Source organism: Myotis myotis, unplaced genomic scaffold (assembly GCF_014108235.1).
Source record: "Myotis myotis isolate mMyoMyo1 unplaced genomic scaffold, mMyoMyo1.p scaffold_m19_p_2, whole genome shotgun sequence".
Lineage (NCBI taxonomy): Eukaryota > Metazoa > Chordata > Mammalia > Chiroptera > Vespertilionidae > Myotis > Myotis myotis.
In genome coordinates, this window is record NW_023416324.1 from 10921002 (window position 1) to 10934487 (window position 13486).

Sequence of the window (13486 nt, forward strand, 5' to 3'; positions counted from 1 at the left end):
TGTCCTTGCCTGCTTCCTTGTCCCTAACGTCCACCCTGACCCCAGACAGAAGCAACTTGAGGGCAGGGGCTGTGCCTAACTCATCCTTGTGCCCCCAGCACCCAGCACAGGGCCAGGCACACAGGGCTGGCTCATTGCTCTGTGCATGTGGCATATCACAGGTGTGCCCCGTGCCCGCGCAGCCTCTGGGGTGCGGGTAAAAGGCCCCCAGGCTTGGGAACAAGGCTGGGGTTCAGGCGGGTTCATAAAGAGGGTGAGCCGGACTTGGGCTGCTTTCACTTCCAGCTTTACTCACACCCTGTAGGCCTGTTTCTTCCTATGTGCAATGGTGTAACGTATAGTGTCCCTGGTTGGTAGATCGCTGTGAGAATTAACAAGTGCTCCTGACTCCTAATGCAGTGCTCCCTGGGATCAGGACGCTCCTGCCCAAGTTCGGGGGGGCGGGGGAGGGCGGAGTGGGGGGGTGCTGACGTGGGAACTTCAGGGAGGACCCAGGGGCCGCCGCAAACCAGGATGTGAAAGGCCCCGGGGGGGCAGGGAGGGCGGAGGCGGGCGGGGAGGCCGCTGGGGAGGCCGCCAGACCCAGTAAATAATTCACACGGATGAACTGGAGATCAGTGCGGCTCCGCGGGGGATCGAGTTCAGGTCGGAGGCGGCCTGGCGCTGCGGGGGACGGCGGCCCCCCGGGCTGGGAAGGGGAATGAACGCGGCTCCGCCCGCCTGGGAAACGCGGCCCCAGGTGCCCGCTCGCGGCCACTCCCTGTCACTGGCGGGAGCTCCCCGGAACTGCCCCGCGGGGCCACCGGCCTCGGCGCGCCGCCTCCGCCCAGCCGTCCCCATAGCAACCGCTGGCCCGGTCCAGGGTTCACGGCCAACCGGATCCTCAGCCTCCCCGCCCCCACGGGAGGATGGGCGTTTGGGGCTCTGCACGCTGCGCGCTGAGCTGCCAGAGGCGGTGGAAAGCTGTCCAGTCCCACGCCCCCTCCCTCCGTGGGAGCCGTTGGAACCTGGGGCCCTTGGGGTCAGCAACCCGGGGTGCCGAGCCCAGCTCCACTCTCGAGCTGTGCGACCTTAGGCAGGTGACTTGGCTGCTCTGTGCCCTGTGTCCCTTGCCTGTAAAATGGGGGTGATAATGACAGGAACCCCCTGATCGGGCTGTTGTGAAAATTGCATGAAATGAAGGCAGAGTGTAGAACATTTACCAGCCTAGAGCGAGCACCTCATAAATAGTATTTTACACTTCGGGAAACGGAGCCCCAGGGAGGCAAAATACCTGCGGGGTGACACGCACATGAGGTGTTTACGCACAGTTGGGAGTGGAACGCACTGGCCCATCCGTTCGGAGACACCCACCGGGAATGCTGGTGACACCTATTAGGGTTCCCCAAGGGCTTCCTAAGCTTCCTGGGCACCCCTCTTCCTGACCTCTGGGAGCTTCCCTGTCACTGAACGGTCAATGACCAGGCAGTGAGGTCCCCCAAAGCCCGAAAAGGCCTTGCTTTAGCAAGCCCTATCTCCCCAGTGCCCACCCCACCCCACACCTGACGGGACACGTCCTTGAATGAATATGGATTTATTTAATTCATTGATTACTTAGCTGATTTCCTCTTCCCAAACACCCTTCCCAACCAAACTCTTTCATACCTTAGCCACCCACTTTCTGCCTTACAGGACACCCCTTTCCTTAGCGACTTCCTGTCCTCACTGTCGGCCCCCCACCGACCCCGCCCCCATCACCACTCCGTTAGGGTTTCCCATGGCACATTTCCCGGGTCCCTCACTCCCCTTCAGCCTGTCCTTCCTGACCTCCCTTCCCCTTTAGCGACCTTTTGTCCTCAAACAGCTGTTTCTGGGTCAAAGGCCTTCCTGCAGGCCCATGGGTGTGCACTGCCCCGGGGTTAAGAACAAACCCTCCCATGTGAGAGGTGACGCCAGACACCAGTCTTCATTCCAGACAAGGGGGAAAGTGGGGGAGGGGGGGCAGTGCCGGCAAGGTGGGGCTCTCTTTCTGGGTTCTTGGTCCCACTGGAGAAGGGTCTGGGGCCGGAGGACCCAGGCTCCTGCCCCGAGGCCAGGTTTCCCCGGACACAGCTCGGTCTCCAGGGATTTATTTTTGCACATGGTCTGGGAGAATCTCTGTTGCTGGAATAACGACAACCGTTTTTCCCCTTCTCCTTCCTTCCAATAGGCAGATCTTATAAACTAGAGCAGCTGCCTGAAGGTTTCCAAGAGAAAATTCTGCACAGTTTCTAAGCAGAGTGACAGCTCCCGTCCACAGGAAGTTGCTTTTATTAGGGTGCTGGTTGTTTTTTTTCATCTCTCTCTTTTTTTCTCTTTCTCTTTTGTAAGGTTCCATCTATCGGTCATCAGGCAGTACCTTGGGCCTTGTGGCATTTCTGTTTTCCCCCGGTTTGCCTGGAACTCACGATTACATCTAGACCACAGTGGCTTGCTCAACACGGAGGCAGAGTTGAACCGCAGATAAGTGTGTCACTTGCATCGCCTGGACAGAAGAATCCCAAGTCAAGGTCAGCGTCAGTAGTGATAAGCCATGTTGACAGCATGCATCCTTGACCTGATGTGATGAGAATGATCCTTTACCTCCACGGTCTCCCTCCCAAAGCCCATAACCCCAGTTGAACTATGAGAGAAACATCAGATAGACCCCAGTTGAGGACAGTCTACAAAACACCTGACCATCAAAATCAAGGAAAGCCCGGCCGGTGTGGCTCAGTGGTTGAGCGTCGACCTATGAAGCAGAAGGTCAGGGTTCTATTCCAGGTCAGGGCACATGCCCAGGTCGTGGGCTCAATCTCCAGTGTGGGGCATGCAGGAGGCAGGCAATCCATGATTCTCTCTCATCATTGATGTTTCTCTCTCTCTCTCTTTCCCTCTCCCTTCATCTGTGAAATCAATAAAAATATATTTTAAAAGAAAAAAAAAAAACAAGGAAAGTCTCATAAACTGTCCTGCCAAGGGCTGCCTAAGGAGACACGGTGACTAAAAGTAATGCTGTATTCTGGATGGAATCCTGGGACAGATCAAAATGAATGAATCTGAATGAAATGTGGAGTTCAGTTCATCATAAAGGAACAATGTCGGCTCCTCCATTGTGAAAAATGTACCGTAGTAATGACAGATGTGAACAATAGAGGAAACTGGGTCAGGGGTAGATGCACTCACTATCATCACAACTTTTCTGCAAACCTGAAACTGTTCTGAAGTAAAAGTTTAGTTTTTTTTAAGTGGCTCTCACGTTTACATTTCAGGCAATCCCAAGACCCAGTCCCTTTGGTTCCTTTTTTTTGCCAGAATTAAGGATCTGAGCCGCTGACTTTCAGAGTATCCAAGCCACTAGCTCCCACCTCATTTTCATGGCATCATCATTTTCAAACCGGGGAAAACTCACTTCCTTACCATTTCATACCCAATGAGCCTGGCACAGGGCCTGGCCCACAGTAGGTGCTAAGTTAACATCTGTCAAATGAATACAATGCTTGAGGAGGATCTGTAGGAGGGGATCCAAGCAGAAAGCCAAGCTCTTCCCTTCCTAGGCAAAAAGTCCTACCTGCTCGTCTCCATCCATAGAGCGAAGACTTCAGACAATCTGGTTAGAAGGGGGTGGAGACTTCTCTTGACACTGCTTTGGGGAGCAAGCACACAGATTTACTTAGGATTGGATTTGTTGGGTGCTTTGGGGAGCTGATGGAGATAATGAGAAGCAAGCTGACGCCTCCCTCCTCCCCAGCCCTATGGTGATGCCACCACTGCCCCTTAGTACCCTGGGTGTCAGCTCTGGGCTGCCAAAAAACATCTGCAAAGAAGCTTTGGCAGCCAGAACTGTTTGCTAGGTCTTGAAAGTCCATCACTTAGCACATAGTAGGCACTTCACATCTATACTAATAAAAGGGTCATATGCTAATTAGACTGAATGTCCTTCTGGACAAAGCCATGGTGGCAGGGCCAAGGCAGAGGCAGTTAGGGGTGATCAGGACGGCAGGGGAGAGCAGTTAGGAGGATCAGGCTGGAGGGCAGGCGAGAGGTTAGGAGCCAGAGTTCCAGGGTTGCAAGAAGGATGTCCCCTGAGGGGTACCAGATTATAGAGGGTGCAGGCCGGGCTGAGGGACATCCCCCGCTCCTGTGCACGAATTTCATGCACCAGGCCTCTAGTATGTTCATATTGATGGCTACCATTTATTATGCACCAGGTCCTGTGCTGGGAAGGAGAAAGGGGGTTCTGTTTATTTGTGCGGTAGGCATTTTGTCACCCCCGTTTTACAGAAGCCCAAAGAGCTTGAGAAACTGGCCCCAAGGCACAACTAGAAAGCATACCAGAGAAGTTTCCAATCCAAGTCACCTAAGTCCTAAATTCGAGCCCTTTACTCTTGCAGCAGCCTCCTTACAGTCTGCCCCTCCCGCTGGGTCCTTAGGGCCCCGGATTTTGCTGCCTGCTGTCTGCAGAACTCACTCCTTCATCTGGGGCCTCCAGACAGCAGTAATTTTTAAGTCTCTTTCTTTTAAAACTTAATTTGCCAATTTCCCCCTTGGAGGTGCTTTTTGATATTCCTTCAGACTGTCAGCCTGGACAGGCCACAAGCAGAATCCGAAGAGATGGATGCTTATTACAAGCATTCAATTAGTGGCGTTTGAATGATGCAGCCACGGATGCTCCATCCACGCATGGAGGCATGGAGACACCCTCCCCCACCTCGGACTGTTGATGGCCCTTGTCATATGTATTGCTACCTAACCAGATATCCTGCACTTGGTATAATGTGATATCTGCCCAGTCCCCAAAGTGCCTTCTCAACAAATGCTCACCCTGATGTTATAGTGGATGTGTCAGATTTATGTTCTCTTTTGCTGAGTGGAGTCCTCCGGAAAGGCGGACTGGCTTCCCAGGCCGAGATTCCTGCTTTGGCTGACGGGGTGGCCTCCAGCAGGAACATTTTAATACATCACTTATTAAAATGGACCTGGAGCCTCGGCCAAGGGCTCCCACGCTCCCCCCTTCCCAGCAGAGGGCAGCTCAGGGCCTTCGCTGACCACATCAAGCCCTGCCTCCTCTGATCCCTTCTGCAGTTGTCTGCTGTGCAGCATAGCAGGAGAGCCCAGCCTCAAAACAACAAACCCACAAGAGGATCTTTACGGCTGACGGACAGTGGCTGCACCGGAGACTGAGCCCGGGCCTGGGGTCAGATGACTCTGCATCTCCATCCTGGAGCTTGGGCTCTGGGTTCGAGTTCTGTCCCAGCGACCTAACTAGCTGAGTGGCCTCATACAAGCTCCTTCATGTCTCTGAGCCCTGGCTGCTCCTGCACAATCAGGATAATAATGCCTACTTCATAGGGCTATTGTGAGTGGGGTAAACAGCCAAAGCTTAATTCATGTGGATGCCCTGTGGTCCTTTTAGCAAAACCTTTTGGTGTGTTAATTTCCTCCCTGACTAAAGAGAGTTCATGGTGGTGGGTTTCCAGGGTTGCTGGGCCGATTATGTGAAAGGATGGAAGGGCAAGCACTTTGGAATTGCAGTGCTCGGCTCAGGTAAGTGGTAATTACTCCGGGGTGCGAATATGTGTGCCTTCTGAGAGAAGCTTTCCATATGGCTCCTACCCATCTTGGCAGATGGATGGCACACAGAAGGTGCACCCTGTCCCTAACTCTCCGTGAGGCACCCTTGGGCCTTCTCACGGGAAAAGCTGGGCTCAGGTCCCATTAGCTCCAAAATGCTGGGATTCTCTGAGATCAGCAGAGAGCAGAGGCAGGTTCAGGAACAGGGGCATGCATCTGGGAAAATCAATCTCGCCTTCCCGAGTCACCCTGCGGGCACTGCCAATAATACCAGCTTGCCCGTCATTCCTCACAACGGCTGATGGGAGAACCAGCTCTCTGGGGGGCCCTCCTGGGCTCTGGGCCTCCACCGCCTGGGAAGGGGGAATGAGACATCCCCCCTCCCCCACAGGCTGTCTGAAGCCCCCCTTCCTCCCCCACCCCCAACCCCACCCCAAGGCCTGTCTTACCTGATGTCTGAGTCACAGGCAGGCTCCCGTCACTGTGAGCTGTGTTGTGACTCCCAGGCTGACAGTTTTACAACAAACACATTAAAAGCTCCCGGCACTGGGGCTCCTGGATGTGGAACAGACTTTCTTCAGCCAAAATCCTTCTCCCAACCCCTCCTTCCCCAGGGGCCTGCTCCACCGCCATGAACTGCCCTGAACACGAGGGGCCGAGAAGTTTTTTCATAAGGAGCCTTTTTGAGCGGTGGTTGCAGGAAAGCTTCTGAGTGAGGAAGCCTGAGACACCCCAGGCCGTGGACCCCAGAGGACCGACTCATCGCTCACGCCAGGACCAGTGAACTCAGGAAGGAGAGGGGTGAGGGGGGCCTAGCTCTTCCTCGGCCCTGCATTTTCGGACAGGTGGCCCTCGGTAAAGGATTATATGGACATACGATCCTGAGGGCTAGGTATTGTGTTAACCCTCCCAACAACCTGTGCGGTGGGGGCTGCATTATCCCCACTTCACAGATTTCGAAAGGCTTAAAGTGAAGGGTCTTGCTCAAATCCATACAATTAGGAAGTGAAGGAGCTGGGATTTGAGTCCCAGTCTGCCAGCCTCCAAACACTGTTCTTAACAAGACTGCCTCCCTACACACCAGCCCCCCTTCTCTGCACACCCACCAGCGACGGCAGGAACCTCAGGGAGGCAGGGAGGCCCAGTGAAAATCTACACAGTGAATGAACTTGCTCTTTGAACTTGCTGTCCAGCTTGTCTTTCCTACCATTGGAGCCCAGTCCACAGTGCCTCCCACTTTGCCTTTTTGCTTCACAGGCAAAAAGCAAGTCCCCCAGAACCAAAGCAGAGAAAAGAGAGGAGTGAGACACAGGAACAGTTCTTTTATTGTACATCGGAGAAATAGCCCTGTGTGCTGGTTAAAGGTGCAACATACAGAATATCGAATTAAGAAAAGAGGACCAGGGAAGGGAAGGGAAGAAACCTCTTGAGGTCCAAAGTTGCAAACGAAAAGATGGTAAAAGATTTCCTCACGCAAGAGGCATTTTTGCAAATACCATGCAAAACAGGCAGCTGGTGTGCCTTAAGAGAACCCCTATAAATAACAGAAAAGACACTCTAAGCATTCCTTTACGTGGACTCAGAGCACAAAGAAAAAGAAAAGAAACCAAAATGCCGTTTGGCATTTCAAGATATTTGGCACTCTTGTGATTACATTTTGTTTTTTACAGTCCATTAAAGAAAATAAACTGACACAATATCAGAGGAAAAAACAGGCTGCTCACCCAACAGACTGCAGAGAGAGATTAGAAAAAGCTCAAGCATTTTTTTTCTTTGTTTTTGTTTTTGTTTTTTTTATGGTTTTTCTTTCCTGACATAGAAAAATGTTTCCATTTGCATTAACTTGGGCAAATAGCTTGCAGCAAGAAAGAAACACAGCTTTACAGTTCATTTTAGAATAAAACAGGGATTCCTTCTAGGTAGCCATCATTTCTTAGAAAAGTTCTCTTATCTTCAACACATTCCTGATTAACTTTGAAAGAGGACCAAAATAAAACAGAGTATCTATACAGATCATTTTCCGGTATTTTTTTTTTTTTTGTACATCCAAGGATAACAACATAAAAAAATAAAACTGAACAGCATTTCACATCCAAGTGCACAGAATAATTTTTGCAAGACTAAATAATGTAAACATTGGGAACAGCCAAATCAGCGAAGATTGCCACCACCTCAAACACCCGGTGCTGCCGCTTCGCTATTAAAGTGGTTCAAAATCCGGATCTATAATTGCGCAACATTCACTGTATATAAAAAGAAATGGATATTAATTTTGACAAATAGCTGCAACTGAGACTTTATTCCTTTATATGTGTGTGTGTATATAGTGATTTTGTTACTTATTTTTTTAATTTTATTTTTTGCAGAGGAGCCCAGAGCCTTCTCCTCCTCCTCCTCCTCCTCCTCCTTCTCCCGCCTCATCATCTGTCTCCCGGCCTGACTCGACATACAGGCTGTTGATTCCATCGCAGGTAGCAAGCTAGTAATAAATTTCAAAGTGCTTCCTCTCTTCACACGCTTTTTGCCAATAACTGTTAGCGCCGTTCTTATTCTTAGCCTCACCCTTAACCCATTGTCTTGGGGGAGTTAAATACCAGGAGGTGCCTTGTCTGTCATAGTTTTCAGCACGTCATCAATCCTATCATCTTCAATAACAACTGCAAAAAACGGGGGGAGAAGAGGAAGAGTGAGCGCGCTGGGCCTCGCCAGGGGTCTCGGTTACTCGAGCGGGGGAGGGGGGATTGGAGGAGGGCAGGGGGAGGGTTCCTCGCGAGCAGACACAGCCCTCTCCTCCCGGGCCTCCGCCCAGGGTCCCTCTGTGGCTTTCCTCTGAACCCCTCCCCCCACCCCACCCCCTGGCTGTGTCCCAGCTCAGTTCTAAGAAAAGGAATCAGAGAGAGGGCGCAAATCGCGCAGCCCCTTCTGCTTCCACCCCACCCACCTCACCCGCGGGGGGGGAGGGGGGACAGTAATTTAGAAGGAAGGCTCCAGGTCAGAAGAGGGAGGGGAGGAGAAGCCAAGGTCTCCGGGTCTGGGACCCTCGGGGACGCTCCAAGCGCGGCGCGGGTAGCCCAGACTGGGCGAGGCGGTGCTGGGAGGGAGAGCGGACGCTGGGGGCCGGTTCCCACGGCGCGCGGCGGGTCCAGGGATCCCGGGACCCGCTCCGGAGCGTACTCGGCCCCTCCGCTTCCCCCGCCGCTGCCTCCCGGGTCTCGCCCGCCTCTCCGCGCCTGCCTCTCGCTGCGTCCCCCGCCTCTCTCTCCATCCCGACCCGGCCTCGCCTTCCCCATTCCCTTTCTCAGTCTCTCCGCGCACCAGTCACCTGTCGGGATCTCTGGGGCGCTCTCTGCATCTGGGGTGCCGGCCGCCCTCCTTGTTTCAGCGGCTTCTCTGCCCTCCCCGGAGCCAGCGTCCCCGTGCACAGTCTCTCCCGCTCTGGCTCCCTCTCCCGAGCTTTGTCTCGGTCTCACCCATCCCGGTCCCCACCCCCACCCCCACCCCACCGGCCGGCTCCCTCCCTGTCTCCGCGCCTCGGTGTCTCCCGGCTGCTGCCTGCATCCTCGTTGTGCACACGCCTCGGGACCTCCTCTCGGAGCCACTCGGTGTCCCTGTGTCTCCGGGCTTTCCCAGCTCTCGCGCCCAGCGCCCAGGCTCCGCCAACTCCCTCCCCCAGAGTCACAATGGAAGCCCGAAAGCGCCTAGACTTCCCCGCAGGAATAGGGTCCTCTCTCCGCACTTCCCCACGCGTCCCCTGGGGAGTCCTGGGACACCACCGCCCAGGTGCAGAGCGACTACACTGCGCAAAAGAGGGGGGGTGGGAGATCAAACAGCAAACTTCGGTGCGGGTGGGGTCCCGGGAAAGCCTCCAGCCCCCGCTGCAGCCAGAAGCGCCACGCCCCCTGGGTGACCCCACCGGGAATCGGGCGGAGGTGGAGGGAGCCCGCGGCAGCTGGAGCCGAACCGCAGTGCGGGCTCCCCCAGTTCCGCACGAAGGGGGTTCCACTGGGTCGGAACGGGCTCCCGGGTGCGGGAGATCCTCGCACACCGCCGCCAGGCCCCCGTGCCCGAGAAAGGGGGTGCCTGGGGGAGAGGGCCGCCCACTCACCCCGCTTGCTCCGGCCGATCTGGCCCAGCTTGGGCGGCCGCTTGTTCTGCCCGGCGGCGAAGAAGTTGTTGGTGTCCTGCAGGCGGCTCAGCTTCTCGTCGCCGTAGGGCAGCACCTCCGACATGGCTGCGTCCGGGGGCTCTGCGGCGGCGGCGGCGCCTCCTCCGCCCGCGTCCCCGCCCGCGGCGGACAGGGTCAGCGGCGCTGGGGCCGGGGGCGGCCGGCCGGGGACGGCCCGCGGGCTGCGGCGGCGGCGCCGGCGGGAGGCAGGGGGCGCCGCTAGGGCAGGAGCGCGCGGCCCGCCGGAGCGACCCGGGGAGCGCCCGCCGCTGCGCTGCGCTCCGATGGGCGCGCGAGGGGCTGCTGCTCGGGCGGAGCAGAGCCGGACTCACATCCTCGGCCGGCGCGCTCGCTCGGGCGCGGGGCTGGAGCCGGCGGGCGGGGCGGGAGCCGGGAGGAAGGGGGGTCCCAGCGAGCCCCGAGGGCGCGGGGCCGAGCGGGGCGCACTCCGGAGCCGGCGGGCTGGTCCTGCGTGCGGGCGGCGGCGGGCAGGTCCGGGAGGCTGACTGGGGAGCTGAGAGCAGCGGGTTGGTGAGGGGCGGAGGGGGAGGTGGAGAGAAGGGAGGGAGGAGGGAGGACACGAGGGGGGGGTACCCGGAGGGAGGGGGCGGGGAGAGAGCAACCGAAAGGGAGACGCGGAGAAAAACAGAGACCGGGAGGGAGGGAGGGAGGAGAGAGAGAAAGAGGGGAGAAGAGAGGCGAGAGGAGCGACTAGGTCAGCATCCGAGAGGCCGCGGCCAGGGAGGAGCTGGGAAGGGAGAGGAGCCGGGGGGAGGAAGGGAGGGCGCGGAGGGAAGCTGGGGAGCGAGCGAGCGGAGAGGGCGCTGGGGCTGCGGAGCCCGCTGCGAGCCAGCAATGCCGGCCGGGGAGGCGAGGCCGGGAGGAAGCCGGGGAGGCGAGGGGAGGGGGCCGGGGCCGCGGGGAGAGATCCCTGGAAGCCGAGCGACGTCACGGGGCCGCGCCGGCCGGCCCGGGCCGCGGCTGGCTTCCTGCCCCCGCCCCCAGCACCCGGCGCCCGCCCGCGCGGAGGGGCCCCCCCGCGAGCCCCGCCCTGGCCCGCGGCCTCCGGCACCCCCTCCCCTCCCCCCGCGCTCCCTCCCGCGGGTGTTTACCCGGCCCCGAGCCGGGACTGACGCGGCGGCTCCGCGCGGACCCGCCAGCCCCGCCGCCTGCGGGGAGCCGGGGGGACTGGGGCTTCCGGGAGCGGGAGGGGCGCGGGCAGACCCCGCACTCCGGGAAGGACAGGTGGAAGCCGCGCTCTCCTCCCAGAGGCCCGATGCGGGGGCGCAAGGTCCGAGGGCAACCAGGTGACCCGCGGACACGACCTCCCCTGCCAGCCTCAAACCAGGGCGCCCCTACCCCCCACCACCGCACTTCGGCCAACTTCGGAGTCTCAGGACGCGTCCCCTTGGGCCTCACACTCTCCCTCCCCCCTTCTCTGCTCTCCCAGGAAGGCCCGGCCGGCCTTCGGAGGCGGTGCGGGGAGGAAAGGGGCAGCCGCACGCCCGGAGGAGAGGGGAGCGCCTCGTTACGCCGGGCTCACCCGGGATACCCGGCTCTTGGCGGCGTCTGCCCGAGACGTCGGGGCCTGCAGCCCTTTGCCCTCGGGACCTCCCTTCCAGCAACAGCCATGAGCCCTGGGGAGAGACTGTGGCTGCTGAGCGGAGGAGCGGGCTCCCTGATCCCGGGAGGGAAACTGGGGCAGCCCCGGAGGCCTGGGAGGCGCATCTGCCAGGCAGATGGTACCGCAGTACCTCGGAGGGGGCTAGGTGCACGGGGAGAGCTTGTTGTCCTCGTCCGGGGCCAACAGCACCTGCTCTCCCCCTGGCGACCGCGTTGGCTCGGCAGGACCAGCCTGACCACAGAGCGGGGCAGCCAGCCCAAGGTCATGCAATGCTGAGGGCAAGGTTAGGAAACACATCTAGTCACCGTGGGAGGTGGCCGCTGGCTCAACCTGTTCACTCTCCCCCTTAATTCTAGGACTTTGGGTGTTGGGGGGCTGGAGGGGAAAGGGGGGGTCGTGATATCACATCTGGTAGAGAAGCTGCCAGACAGCAGCCTGCCCAGTCCCCTCCCCAACTGTTTTAAAAAGCCACCTGGCCTGCGGGGACCAGACACCTTGGGGGGAAAGGGAAGAAGGGGCTAAGAAATGTGGCAGGTGGAATGAGGGTGACCTCTGGGTTAGGCCTGGCTTTGAGTCCCAGCCCGGTCGTTGGCTAGCTGTGTGACTGAGCAAGTCACGTCCCTTCTCTGGACCTCATAATGTCAGCTCTGAAGCGGCGCTTGAAACCAGCGAACTGCCTGTGTCCCTCAGAGGACTGTTATGAAAACAATGCATCAGGCCCTAGCCTGATTTGGCCTGTGGACTGAAAGCTCCCAGGTTTGATTCCAGTCAAGGGCACATGCCTGGGTTTCAGGCTCAATCCCCAGTGGGGGGCGGGCAGGAGGCAGCCAATGATTCTCATCAGTGACGTTTCTATCTCTTCCTCTCCGAAATCAATAAAAATATATATATATTTTTAAAAACGCATCAGGCTCCCGGTGCCTAAGAGTGGGTATGTACTAAACATTTGAGAAATGCCTCGGAAATGAGCGAGAAAGAACAGTAGCACTTTGTCCATTCCCGTTCCAGAGCCATCAGAGCTGGACGGATCCATAGAGATGACCCAGCCAGGCCCCTCATTTACAAACGGGGAAACTAAAGCCCCTAGCCGGTCAGGGGTTTGCCTGACTCCCCAGTCGGTAGAAGCAACAGGTCTCAAGCCTGCCTTTGCTTCACACTGCAAGCCGCCTGTCTCCATTCATTAAGGCTTTACATGCCTGCTTTGAGGTTAGCACCAGGCCAAGTGCTGGAAGAGAAAACAGAAGCATAACGTGCAGGACGATCAAGGTTACAACAAGAAGCTCGGACATTTGTATCATGCTTTCTGTTTTTCCCCCAAAGCATTTTCGCATCCATCATTGGCCTTCCTTCTCAAAATAAACACCTTCGGAGGTAGAAAGAGGAGATGTTGCATCCCTGTGTAACGGATGTAGCACCGAGAGGATAAGGGACTCGCCAAGGTCACGGGCTACTGATGGGACCTGGAGCCGCCCCTCTTCCCAGCTGTGGTGCCAGGTCCTTGTAGGGGAAACCCCACCGTGGTGACAGCGTGCCGGGCTGGAACCACCACACTCATCTCACACTCACCTCGCTCCCTCCTCGCTGCTGAGTGATGAAGCAATTTACACGTTGGGCACCTACCATAGCGCCAACTGTGCCGAAGCAAGCGGAAAGCCACCGAGAGGATTGGCAACCCCTGCACACAGCAAGTCAGAGTAAGGCGAGAAGCCGGGTTTTACAGCCGTTTGCTTTTAGGTTTGCCTTGCCTTGTTCCAACAAGGTTCAAGGTGGCAGCACCCCCCTTCCCAACTCAGCACCCACCGGCTTAGCGAGCCACACCGCCCTCCCAGGCACATGGCACTTTCCAGTTAAAAGAGCATGTTCATGACCCCTACCTCCTTAGGACCTTCCTCTCAGAAGCAACAAGACTGGGGCAGTCAGGCCCATTTTACAGATAAGGTACCTGAAGGTTGAAAGTGATGTCGCCAAGGTCACACACAAGTTCTGCACCGGCACGTCTGAGTCAGAGTGGCGTTCCTCCACCTCCATCACTCCCAACCAGCTCCTTTACAAAGGCCTCACTCGGCCCCCCACTGCCCCAGGCCTTCAGTGGAGGATCCCTTCGTCCTGGAGCCCTAGGCCTGGAT

The 13486-nt window shown here is 57.4% G+C and overlaps 1 protein-coding gene and 1 long non-coding RNA gene across 3 annotated transcripts; both read right to left on the reverse strand.

The window, feature by feature from the left end:
• Positions 1–2246: 2246 nt before the first annotated feature.
• On the reverse strand, positions 2247–5946 carry LOC118676970. 2 transcript variants are annotated; one of them, XR_004974274.1, is made up of 3 exons: positions 4822–5946; positions 3569–3643; positions 2247–2575 (listed from the first exon to the last, which is right to left on the reverse strand). It is a non-coding gene; the product is annotated as an uncharacterized LOC118676970 (long non-coding RNA). The 2 variants fall into 2 exon arrangements; XR_004974273.1 differs by having other exon boundaries at positions 3569–5946.
• A 927-nt stretch (positions 5947–6873) lies between these two features.
• On the reverse strand, positions 6874–10305 carry CAMK2N1 (calcium/calmodulin dependent protein kinase II inhibitor 1). The gene is made up of 2 exons (XM_036351657.1): positions 9677–10305; positions 6874–8228 (listed from the first exon to the last, which is right to left on the reverse strand). The coding sequence occupies exons 1-2, from the start codon at positions 9798–9800 to the stop codon at positions 8158–8160; spliced, it is 195 nt and encodes a 64-aa protein (XP_036207550.1). The 5' UTR covers positions 9801–10305; the 3' UTR covers positions 6874–8157.
• Between the last annotated feature and the right edge of the window lie 3181 nt (positions 10306–13486).

Excerpts from the sequence above, each read along its gene's own strand:
- CAMK2N1 (XM_036351657.1), bottom strand. The coding sequence starts at position 9,800 with ATGTCGGAGGTGCTGCCCTACGGCGACGAGAAGCTGAGCCGCCTGCAG. Across the intron at positions 8,229-9,676 it reads GATCGGCCGGAGCAAGCGGG|TTGTTATTGAAGATGATAGG; the intron begins GTGAGTGGGCGG and ends CGTTTTTTGCAG.